A 13513-nucleotide genomic window follows, 5' to 3' on the forward strand; every position below is an offset into this window, starting at 1 on the left:
ATGCAACAACTCAACGTTAAATAATGAAGGAATTTACCATCAGATTACTACAGATTTTACTTGTGTGAATCACTGCAAAAGTGAATTTTTAGCTGAACTGCTCCTAATGAGAAGAATCGCGTAACTGGAGCCCAAGAGCTGGCACGCTGCAAATAGTCTAGGAAGCACAAGATGCACAAATGTGATCTGGCTTAAAGGAAAATAAGACCGTTTTATTAACTCATTTCTTGCCTTGAAGATGGTGGAATCTGATCTCTAGAAGTTACAGGACATTATTAACTAGAACTTGCTTTTATGAACAGCGATAGTTAGGATCTGCCTAGACAAATAGTAGCAAGATCTCTGTCTGCTGCAGGATTATGTTAATAGCCAAATGTCTTATCAAATACAATTTTATGTGCTTCTCTGAATGTTTATATGAAAATCTCAACAACAAGGCTACTCCAGAAGTTCTGTTAAGGGATCTAGTTGCAAATTGTGTTAAGAAAAGAAAGTAAAATAATTGATACAACCGATAATATAACATAGGAGACTGCATTCCTAATCCAGTAAAATGGTAGTCACCTTAATGGAACCCATTGGGCTCAGTCATATTTCAGATCTGTTAGTGTACAGGTAGGTAGCCTTAGTCTAAGAAGTATCACATTGCTACAAATGTTAAGCTTCTGGATAAAAACAAGCCTATCTCCATAAAATAATAGTAAACAAACCTTTCAACAGATGAGGAAGTTAGGACGTTGTTAAACAGTAAAATCTTTTTAATGCTTATGGGATTTGTGGATTTATTTTTAATTTGTTTTTACTAATTTTGTGGTTTCCAGATTGTGTCAGCAGCAGAAACATTGGCTCTGCATCCAACCAGTAAGATTGCTAAAGAAAACTTGGATGTCTTTTGTGAAGCTTGGGAGTCTCAGTTGAGTGATATGTCAATTTTAGTACGGGAAATTAATGATGTGTTTGAGGGACGGCGAGGTAAGCCATTGTTTTGCCTAGTATACTGTAAGAAATAAGATATTGCTTACTTTATTTCCACTGTATCTTTTTTCTTTTTCCTTGAGTTCAGTGCCACAGTAGCACCCAGTGTAACACCTAAATTGTGTGTTAATCATAGAAATCTGCTATAGAGGTACATTCTAATACTTCACATAATGCAAACAATCTCTTCAGGGGATCTGGTGTAATGTTTTTTAACAGTGATCGTAATTGTTCTCCTTTTTGGCCAAAAAGCAGTTGATTCCATCTCATCAATAAAAAAAAAAATTAAGGGATTCTGTTAACCTTCTAGTCTCAGTGGTTCTTCTGTCTCAGGGCCCCATTCTTCATCTGGATTTCACGTATTGACGTATTCTTAAAAAAACAACTATAAAATCAGTCTTGTAACATGGAAGGTTATTAAGAAATATGCTAGTACACATAGAAACAAAATAAGACTATACAATAGACAAAGTAATAGAAAATTGCAGAAGGGCAAAAACAGTATAAGTCAATATAGGGAGATGAATAAGGTGGGGGTAGGGAAATCATGGTGTAGGACATAAAGGAAAGAATGGAGTTGAAAGGGGACACCAGAGTGAGTGTACAATATAATAAGGGACTAGAAGAAAGCCAACAAAAGTATCTACTCTAGTGCTCAGGGAAAATCAGCGTTCAAGGGTTGAACTGGTTGCTAGGGTGTAAAAAGTAGAGAACCTTTATAATCAACTGCCACTATGCCTTATATTTGTTGAATGCGGTTGACCTTAGACACCCATAAGACAGTAGGAAGTTTTTGGTTAAGATAGGCAGTATTCACCCAGTGGTATGAGAGCTAGGTTTTCATCTAATTGGACCCACTGTTTGAAAGGAACTAGTCAACCACTCACATATATAATGCATCCTGTTGGTATCTATGGAAAATGGTGAGTCCTGTACCACTCTGATCCTTCCGCCTTATGATCCTATGTGCAATAGAGGTTCATAATTCGGTTATATCAAGGCCTGTGAAGGAGTTCATAGAATTTGTGACATACAGGCGTAAGTCAAATGTGTATTAGCCAGGTTGTACACCCTAGACCCTATTTACAGCAGTGTTTTTTCTAATGGTGATCCCTAGTTGTTGCATAACATTTAGAGTGCCAGCATAGCATTTTTTGGAATTGTATGCAAGGTACTGCATTTTCATTAACATCTCGTCGCCGAAGCCAGTTTTCACCTTTTCTACCAAGTCCTGCTTTTAGAATCTAACATTACTATGAGTGGTAATAACATTTTCTTGTGACACTTTTTGGTTCCTGTTAGTTGAACAATTTTGGTGATGTTTTCTCCATTTATTAATGAACCATAGAAATGTAGCGGAAATTTCCATTTTCAGAATTCTAAATTTTCATTTATAGAATGACTGCACTATGCTTGAATGATTTGAGTGTGCAGGGTTGTTGTAATGTGTGGGTGCCTGGAGGTTGTGCAGAGTGAACCCCCTTTTATGTGATCTGTAGCACATTCATATTATATTGGATGTCACACATAGTTTAATTTAACTTTAATTGTGCGTGTATAACATTTATATGCAATGTTTAATCATAGATAGATAAAATGACAAAAATGAAACAGATGCCTCAATGTTTAAAGTTTTATTGAGCAAAAATTTGTATGCAGCAAAGAATAATAAAAAATGTATAAAAATGTAGACAATTGCATTAATCTGATACAAAAACAATGAGTTTAATTTATACAGCAAAGAATAATAAAAAAGTCCTTATTCTCTACTTTTAGCTGATAAGATCCCATTAGCACATTAGTTAATACGCCACATCCGCAAAGACAGCTAAAACTGTACTAAGATAAGTAGGATGTATCAGATTGCGATATTACACAAAGAAATTAAATTTTACACACAAAAAAGCAGAAGTTGAAATTTGTCTGGACTATGGACTAAGATAAGTAGGATGTGTAGGCTTTACACAACTGTTTAAAAGTACATTGCAATATACAGCATTAATCTGATACAAAAACAAAGAGTTTAATTTATACAGCAAAGAATAATAAAAATGTATAAAAATTCAGACTATTGCATTACAGACTTAACCAAGCAGTTTGGAATACGGGCAGCCCCCTTTTCTTTGGGAGTAAACTTCACTGTGTTATCCCCGTTGGGGTGGATGAAATAGACAGTCCTCTGCGTGTGGGAGTGAATGATTCGGATGGTTCAATCAGTGACATTTTTATTTCTTCCAGATTCTCTCGCGTAGTTGAATTACCCACAACTGTAGAGGGGGGATATTTAGTTCAGCCATGGCTTGCAGAAATATGTCCCAGCCAGTAGGTATTTTGTTTTTTAGCAGACTGTGACTCTGGGTTGTATTGTGTATCAGGTCTATCATATTAGAGCCCGGGACCACATTACCTTTGTAAATAAATTCACCTTTATCATTCCATGTTGTAATGTCATGGTTTTGGGACAGCTTGTTTAGCAAGAGACCTGCATTTTTCTTAAACAGTGGGTTGACATGACTAGTAATTTCAAGGATATCAGCGCTTTTATCAGACATTGTATTTGGCTTATGTTGATGACCAGGAGTAGGAGGTGTAATAAGGTTCAAAGTCCCTAGTTCTCGTATATCTTGTTTAGCGTGTACCAAGTATCTTTGTAGTAAGTCACTGTATCTTTTCATTTTCACATCAACCTGCAAGTCATTCCTGTGTGAAATACCAGCAATTTCATTTTCCAAACTATGAATTACACTCTGACTATTGTTATTTGCAGGGGTAGAAGACTGACTTATCTTGGTAAGCTCATGTTTTTTGGATCCAAGTACATTTTAGTCGCGTGTTCCATTACTTGTTAAAAAGTAGACTGGATATTAATGGAATTGCAAAGCCTAATAGCGGAGCTATGAACCCTCCTTCTTCCTTATGCCCAGTGTTTTATCACTCAGCTTCCTGATAGCTTTACGCCACTTCTTTAGTATGTTTTTCTGCCTTTCTTTTAGAGGTATTCGCCCTTTTAAGATATTCAAAGCGATTTCCCCTATGGCTGAGATTAAATCATCACTCGCCTGGCGCAAAATAGATTTTCTGACTGAAGGAGAGGACTTCACCAGTGTTTTTAAGAGGGCCCAGTTGCGTCTTAATCTCTATGACATCTTGGCACCGCTATGCACAAGGCCTGGAATGACCAAAGGTCCTAGATAATTTCATTTTGAGTTATTTTTTCTTTTGAATATACACAGCCGGTAAAGCTGGTGGGAAGAATCCCGAGCGTAACCGAAGCTGCTCTGGGCTATTACCCTTTAAATCCACTTGTAAATGGCCAAAAGGTTCACTTGTGGCATCTTCAAAAGCTTCTAAGAAGAAACGTGTTTTCCTGGGTACATTTGTCGCGCTAATGTTAGAATTTGCAATTTATCACGCGGATTATTAAAAAGGAACCATGTACTTGGTATTTAAATTTATTGTTCGACTCTTTTTACCCTGACAAAATGTTTTGCACCAAATACAATATACTTAGATTTCTATGATGGACGTACTTGGTAAATGCTTTCTCTATTTCACTATTTTCACTAACACTCTCCATGAGGTCATCACCAATAGTCAAATTTACCTTGTCGGGTGGAAATAATTCATCTATGAATGTATGCGGGAGCCTCTCAATAAACCTGATGTTAGGAAAAGAATGAGAGAGGTCATCATATAATTTTTGCCAACACGCATGAAACCAAACAATGTTCTCGGGTTTGTGTGATAAATGAGAAGCCGCGTTCTGTAACAACTGTTTTTTACAAAATAACTTTTTCCAGAATTGGATGGTCCTGCTAAAATACAGAAAAATGGTGTTGTAGTCGAGTGTCCATAATATTAGAATCCAAAAGGCACTGTTGTAAAATCGTCTAACAAATGTCTCTTTGTATAAACACACCTTTGTGTCTTTTGCAGCGGTCTCGTTTCAATATTCCAGCATTTCTTATTTTGTACAATGCTTGATTGTGTCATTCGTTTTTGGGTTTCAGAGGCGGAATTGTGGGGGTAGTCCAGAACCAAATCCTTTAGGCTATCAAAATTAACAATCTGTGTGTTAGCCGCATTAAGTGTTATGCCCTTAACCTTTAACCTTACCTGTGTTCAGTTTGTATCTAAGTTTTTGGATCCCAAGATACAAACTCAGTGATGTATGTGTCATCAGGAATCTCGCTTGCTAATTCCCCCAAATAATCACCTAAAGGAGGGTTCCAATCACCCTCTCGGTGCACAAAAATGACCAAATCTGTATCATGATAAAGACTTCTCTCCTGCAGTCTATCCAGAAGAGCGTACAGTTCTAGTCTGGCGTAGGCGTTTGTAAAGCACACTATAAAAATGTTTCTGTTTTTGTTGACTGTGTGATGATCCTTCGTGTGTTTCCAGTTGACAGTCACTGTATCGTCATCAATAAAATGTAACTCAGAGATCTCATAGTACGGTAGAAAGGCGCACTGAAACAGCTCATCAGGGTCAGTCACAATGCTGGTACAGGATAAATGTGATCTCTGTGCAAACTTTCCCCATAAGGAATTTAAGAAAAGTTTGGAGATCTGTCTTTTAGCAGGATTCACTGCAATATTTGCAGCGTCTAATTGTACACCTTCTTTTTCAAGAAAGGCGTCAATGTATTGCTGTTTTTGTATGTCATCTGTACACCAGCTCGGGTAACCCGATGCTTCTTGTTTATCCCTAAGATGCATTTTGATGTAAGGATCATAGATTTGTGCGATTCTATACCCTTTTTCCAAAGCCATCTCTAGCTCTATAGTGCACCATGTACCTGTCAGTGAAAGCTGTTCGTCGTCATGTTTGCAGAGATCAGTCTGTGAATTAGCAGCACAAATGTAACAAAGCGGAAACATTAATTTTTTTGTTCATTTTCACCGGCAGTACCGGGAAGAACAAGTCTCTTGGTGGGTAAAACTTTAATACTAGGAAAACCCTGCAGAACTCAATACATACCAGTCCTATTCATAGTGTAAATTGGCCCACACACAAAAATGGCAATTGATAGAAAGAAAACAAAAAGGAAGTGTGTATAAGGGCCAAAACTATATACAAAAGTTTATTTAATTTCATAACACAGTACCAAACAAGACGCAGTTAAAAAAAATCTAAAAAGTACACCAGTACATATTAGAAAGACCACTGTATCAAACCCTGATAAGTAGATACATCACATTGCGTGAGTAACAATCAATTCAATAAATATTACCACAAGCCCCATCTGTAAACAGCTAATGTGCAAGAGAAGGTACTAGAAAATCACCACACATAACCACATGAAATACATGAAAGAGATGGCACAACCTAAAAGGATCTGGCACTTCGCTTAAAGTGTAATTACTACATCAAAATAAAAAGGGGTCCATTGGACCCCTGAGGAAGTCGCTGCTCGCGACGGAACGCGTGGTGTATTCCTACACATTGCTTCATATCCATCTAGCCCTTTTTTGCTCCATGGACCTTTTTCTTTTGATGTGGTAATTACACTTTAAGCGAAGTGCCAGATCCTTTTAGTTTGTGCCAATCAGTTTTAACCATTTCTTTCCATTCATGTTCCCACACTACTCGCACAATGTAACCATAGCTCTGAAGATATTTCTTCTTACTCAAAAAAGCATGATATAGCTGACCGTAGCTGGTGTTTTTACCATGGTTGCCCCAATTAAAGTTAAATTAAACTGTGTGACACCCAATATAATATGAATCTGCTACAGATCACATAAAAGGGGGTTCACTCTGCACAACCTCCAGGCACCCACACATTACAACAACCCTGCACACTCATATTATAGAAACCCCATAAAAAATGGGGGAGAAATAAGACTAAATCAAAGGGGCGTGTACTTCTGAATCAAAGGGGGCATGGTACCTGTCACTTTCAGGAAGTGGGCGGTTTGACATAGGGTAAGGACGCTTTACTACTTAGGATGTTTGAGTCTTATAACTTTAGCAACGATTTTTCATAATTTTATAAAAAATGACAAGGGCTTAGAGTCTAAACCCTCTCCAAACAGACCGAGTGTTTACTGCATATTGCAGCTGGTGGTAACCCATTAGATGGCGCCAACGGCATGTAACAGCCAGTACCGGGTATTGCCACTTTGACTGACTGTTATTGTCACTTCCAGTGACATTGTCACAGAGCAACAGTCTGTCACCATGACAGCCTTGGGTCTTTAGAAGACCCAAGGACTTGTAATTTCTGCACATCTGTTATAATGTGCCATTGGCGCCCGGCAACAAATCATGTGCAAAAACACCATGTAGTGCTCTACTGTAGTATGGCAGTATTTGTAAGGATCAGACCACCTTGGGTGAGGGTGCTTTAGGGGGTCAAAAAATAGTTAATTTAAGTTCAAATCAACCCCATTTCCCTAGAACTGCTTTAAAAAGAAACAGTAAAAATCATAAACATGTTGGGTATCACCGCATCCCATGTAGCAATATATAAAAAATGGCTATTCCTGGTTGTGAATCCCCTAATAGGAAATTGATCCCAAATGTCTGAAGCGCCACTTCTTTGTCATTTTGGAGCTCATAAAAATTACTTGAATGGTTGTACAGGCCTACAAAGGCTATATATGTAAACATCATGTCGTCGTGCAAAACATGACACCTCTACATACGACAAAGTATGAAAATGTCAGAATATGGCAAAATGAAGATTTTTTTTTTTTTTTGTACAAAAGGTTTTTCATTTTTTTTTGCCAGTTTTACTGCTTTTGTAATTTTTTTCCTGATTCGGTATGGTAAATTTAATCCTGCCAATAGAAAGTACAATTTGTTTAACAGAATATAAGCCCTTATAAAGCTCAATTCACAGAAAAATAAAAAAGTTAAGGATTTTTAAAAAAGAAGCACAAAATGGAAATGAAAAAAGGGCATCAGCAGGAAGGGGTTAAAAACGATCTTCATATATTGGTATCCTTAAAGGGGTATTCCCGTTTGGGCATTTACAGTTAATTAAATTCATTTGCCATATATAAACATTTCTTTAATTGGATGTTATTAAAAAAAATGTTCCTGTGTGAAGATTATTTCTCATAAATGTCGCCATGTTATAGCTTCCCTGGATACGACCGCCTCATATTTTGGCAGATATATGCTATTGAGCTCTGCCTGACCACATGGATACAGCGTTTATTACCACAGGACGGCTGTGGGACATGCAGCAACTCCTTGGACATTTTAATATTCAGTAACTTTTTGTTTCCTTGTGCAATCCCTCCAGCAGTGGAGAGGGAGGAGAAGATTAATGAAACTGAATGTGAATGCCCAGATGAGAATACCCCTTTAAGGAGCTTATGTTGCCCTCTAGCAAAGAAGTAAGACCTTTAAAAAAAAGTCGTTTTTACACAAACTGGATACTTTTTGTTGTGTTGGTTACATTTTGCTTTGATTTGAAACTGATTTGGTAGTTTCTGTGCCTTTTGAAAATACATGTTCAATAGATAAGGCTCCAGGTAGTCACATGAATTGGCTACTCAAGGAAGTGGTAAAATAAAATTTTCATACAGCTCAGAGACTACAGAAAGGGGCATGTAGGGTGGAGTATGTTACTCAGCATTGTGTACTTTGACAGGTTCTCTGAACACCTTAAAGAGAACCTGTCACCAGGAAATTACTTCCACCAACCACACACTTTACCTTTCAGATGTCTTTATACAAGTTTGTAAGAGATTTTTATGTAGGACTCAAAAGGTGACTTTCATATTAACCCTTTCATGGCTCCCTGTACCGGGATGAGAGCACACCACACACCACTCTGTTAGAAAATGCAGAACTCAATCTTTAATAGCGTGCAACCTGTTAGGGGTTTTTATGCAGGGCCCCAACAGCCCTCTTGACTTTTGTAAGTCAATTAACCCTTGATTAAGTCCTAATTAACCCTTGATTGAACATAGAGACCAAGACATACGTCAATCTCTTAGTCAAGATCTTCCTCCCTTTTAATAATCAAAATGCATAATATATATCAGACAGAAGAGTCATCAAAGGGGTGTGAATAGTATACTGCAAAGCTATTGGACATCAGCATATTCTGGGAAAAAGTGAATTAATTGTGCTCAGTTCTTAGAGACCTTGTACACAGATATTGTTTATACTAATGCTGAGAAGGAGATGATAAGTGGCTCCAGAATCCTAATTATTATGCAGCTTCGAGGACAGACTGGCTTCTCATTAAATGTCAAAGGGTATTAGCTGACAGGCGAGCAAACAGGTTACATAAAATGAAGTTTGAATCATGACATTAACTTGACAATGGTCAGGGAACATGGCCGCTGTATCTAAGATGGCGGACAGTAGTCAAGATGGCGTCCGAAACAAGTGTGACCTCCTTAACAAACCCCATATATAAAACACATAAAATCATCTGCATAGGGACATGAAAAGACAATAGAATACTGCAATGCTATTGGTCATAATGAATATACCAGGACATCCTTTTTAAAACATTCTTCAAAAATATAGATGAACTTTATATATAATTTCTTCCAGAGACCTTGTTTTCATATAAACAGAATGTTTATACTAATTGTCCTTGTGTTAGCTCTGCATAAGTCACAACATGGCCTTCAAGTCTGGGGCCAAGGACCGACAGATGACGGAGCAGAGTCGAGAGTTGGAGGCAGGGACAGGTTGCAGGGTAGTGGCCACAAACACTAAGTATTGGAGTCACTGTAGAACAGAATAGGGCTGGAGAAGAGGAAAGAGACCTAATACTCAAGCAAAGACTAATGACTCAGGAAACTGACTTATAGCCCTTCCCACAGAGCAGATCTCGTGACCACAGGAGGAAGTTCCAGGAATTGCAGCAATGCTAAGCACCAGCCACACGGTTTCTCTTACTTCCTTCTCACCACATCCTCAGGAATTCTCTTCAGTCTCACAGGGAGGTGAGCAGGGGAAAGTAAAAGAATCTGTATGGGTTTGTAGTTAAATATTGACTGATGGTCCCCAAGTACTAGTTCCATACCAGCAGCACTGCAGTAGTAGTGAAATTTGTCAGTCAAGAACAGGGAGGCAGGGCAGTGCAAGGAATAATGAATATGTAGGACTCTTGCTATGATTGGACTCGCCTCATCATAGTTTTTATTAAAGTATTTATTTTGGTGGGTCAATTTGAATGGAAGGTGCTCTTCAAAGACCAGGCCATTTTAGTTGTTTTGCTCTTCCATTTTCATTCAGTCTTTAAAGACCGTCTTTAACCTGTCATCAGAATTGACCTAATAAACCACTACCACCAGTATGTTGTAAAGCAGGCCATGAAAGAAAAATGATTTAGAAGCTGCACAGCTGCCTGATAACATACTGGTGGTTTATTAGGCAAATTTCTGATGACAGGATCCCTTTAAATATCCATAACTTTTTTTATTGATCTGTGTTCAGTGCTGTACAGAGGCTTGTTTTCTGTCTAACAAATTGTACTTATTATTGACAGTATTTCATATTCCATGCTTTGTAGTAGAAGCTGGAATAGCAGTTTCTATCTTTTAAAAGAGCTGGATACCTGACATGTTTGATTTTTATATCAGCTCTAGGGAAAGGTCAAAGATTTGAATTTTTTTACATTTTCTATTTTACTTTTTAAAAAAAAAGGTTACTTTTTTTTTTTTTAGGCCGCTACAGTACTTTAATCCTAGGGGGCCTGATCATTTCTACCATATGCTGAAATACTACTGTGTTGCAGTATATGGAGTGAGGAGGAGGAAATAAATGTGGGGGATTTTTTTGGAGAGCCATGTGCCAAAGAACGTGTGCACAAAAGTAGGGGAGAGGGGTGAGAAAGTTTTCTTATGGGGGATGTTGTGGTGTTGCAGCGTCAGGCCCCGGAGATGGATGTGGATCCAGATGAAATATGTGGCAAAGAAGGAAAATGCGGGGTCGAGTAGTGAGTACTTTCCAAAGTAAAGTATTAAGGGTTTTATTAGAATTGTGACAACGCGTTTCAACACCGTAATGGCGTCTTCATCAGGTCAAAAACTGCATGGGATCCTGGACATCTAGGCAGTATAGAACCTGCCACCCAAACTGCAGTTTTTGACCTGATGAAGATGCCATTAGGGTGTTGAAACGCGTTGTCACAATTCTAATAAAACCCTTAATGACTTTACTTTGGACGTAGCGCGTCTCACTACTCGACCCCGCATTTTCCTTCTTTGCAGTATATGGAGAATGTAGATCTCACCGAATGACAGGTTCTGGACTGTCCAAGCTTTTATGAGAATGTATCCTCATTCCCCAATGATCTCAGGGGGAGAGACAATCCAATCCATGATGGTGAAGCCCACATGCTGCCTGCATTTAACGGTCACCAATGTCTTGCAGTTAAATGGCTAACATCCATAATCTGTACCGGAACCACTTGCTGGAATTACTGACAGGTGTTTGCTGTGTAGCAAACACCCACCATGTATGAAGAGGGCTCAGCTCTCTTCCTACCTACTTTACAGCTTTATAATGTACATATACACTATAATGCATTTAAGGGATAAAATAAAACGGTAGCAACCCGAACAAGGATGTATAGGTCTCCAAATAGTCCAGGAGTTGTGTGCTTCTAGCATCATGGGCTTGAAAGCAAAGCACTGAGAAAATAAACAGGCTTTTTTAAGCATAGAGGTGGCAAAGTGTAGTATGTTTAAAGGAAATATACCACATCTAAAAAGTAAAAACCACCTAACCGACTCTCCGCTTCATCTTGATCCTGGCGGTGGTCTTTGCTAAGCTTGACACACTGGATCACCTAAAAAAAAAAACTTATAAAAAGCAGTCTGGTATACAAAAAATGGGTGAAGAGAGAACTCAAAACCGCATCTCAAGCAAATAGGTACATAAAGAACAAAGAAAAAGACCTTGTAAGTGTATGAATGGTAAGTATTCTATAGGGATAAATGCCAAACAGTACATTAGAGGTGACCCCACACAATTTCAGTAACACACTTTTATGGATGGAAACAACACATAGGTAATAAAACTTTGCTATAAAGCTTCATCAGGGGTAAAAAGCAGTCTGGACCGCAGGGTCAGGATGTCTGGTGTTTCAAGATGATCGGTGAGTTTTTTCTTTTTAGAAATGGTAGAGTGGTATGGTCATCTCATAAATAAATATAGATAAATGGATGTGGGCATTGGGATTTATGAAAGCATGGATTTCATTATTTAGCAAATGCCATCGATAAAATATGACAAAAATAATTTTTAAAATGTTTTCCACTACTGAATGTTACTTGATACATTGTGGCAAGTATTGGCATTCAGGCTACCATTTGATTTTATTTTTTTTTTATTGAAATGTAATTTAAAGCGATGTCTGGTAAAATCCATTAATAGCAAAGTATGTTTTCTGTAAAGGATACATTTAACAGATCCACTCAAAAATCCTATACCTTGCTGAGTCAGTTTTTGGTTCTCATTATTTATTCTCATTATAGTCACATAGCTCCCAACCGTCCCGAATTGGCTGGGACAGTCCTGTTTTTTTTTTTTTACCTCTGCCCCGTGTCACGGGCAGCTGGGAGATTGTCACGGATATTCCCTCCAGGTCCCGCACTGTCTGGGGTTGTCCTGTGTCTGTGTAAAAACTTTGAAAGCCAGAACTCATAGTACTAAATGGCTTCTACAGACATCGGGAGGGAATCCTTTTGAGAGAAGTGTAGGGTTAGTGGAGAGCAGGGAACACGTCATCTGGTTCAGATCACCATCTGTCCATATATGGTGTCTACCTAGGGCTTCCTCAGACCCAAGGTTCAATTAAATAAATTTTTGCCCAGCCCGGGATTCGACCCCCAGACCATTTGCAGTTCAACTGCCACAGAGACACAGCGCAGAGCTCCTATCCACTGGTTGTGTGGCTACATGTGCCGCCAATTTGTCCCTTTTTCCCTTCCAGAAATGTTGGGAGGTATGTAGTCATCTGTCTTTTTTTTTTTTAAATTACTCTGCTTTGGCTACTGGAGGAAATATTGAAACTCTGAAATGTAAAATCGGAGCATTCACATTATAAAATAATGGATGGATTAACTGATGATAGAAACTGATACAAGTTAAGACCATCCATAATCTGTACAAAACGATGTAAAAATAGGACATAAAAAGTAGTCTTCTGTTAACCTTCATTTACTTTAGACAGAAAAAAAAATTGCATCCGTTCATGTCCAACTATTCGCTCAAATCACAGAACCCCTATTGAAAGGGGGAAATGCAAACACTAAACAGAGACTGCAAAACAGAAGCCTGAACCCACATGTGAACATTTGCTCATTTATCTGCACACATGCCATTTTTGGGCTTTCTTGATATAAACCTAAGATGTATTTTCTTTACAGAATAGAATAAATCTTTATTAATCCCGTTATATTGCTTTCTGGATGAATCAATTGTGGAACCTACCTGACGGTAGTGGTGGCTGATGGCACTCTGTTGCTGTAGAAGTATGTAATGTAGTGGGTGAGTGCCTTTCCCCACGATGGTGTCTAATTTACTTAGGCACCTGTTTTTCAAGACTTCT

General features: G+C 38.2%; 1 protein-coding gene across 2 annotated transcripts in view; it reads left to right on the forward strand.

Moving 5' to 3' along the window:
* CTNNAL1 (catenin alpha like 1) overlaps window positions 1–13513 on the forward strand; it is a 194171-nt gene that overhangs the window by 137257 nt on the left and 43401 nt on the right. For both annotated transcript variants that reach the window (XM_072152805.1, XM_072152806.1), the window contains exon 11: window positions 822–972. In XM_072152805.1, coding sequence (XP_072008906.1) covers window positions 822–972 — 151 coding nt within the window. The remainder of the gene's footprint in view (window positions 1–821; window positions 973–13513) is intronic.

The sequence above is a fragment of the Engystomops pustulosus genome, chromosome 5, assembly GCF_040894005.1.
Source record: "Engystomops pustulosus chromosome 5, aEngPut4.maternal, whole genome shotgun sequence".
Taxonomy (NCBI): domain Eukaryota; kingdom Metazoa; phylum Chordata; class Amphibia; order Anura; family Leptodactylidae; genus Engystomops; species Engystomops pustulosus.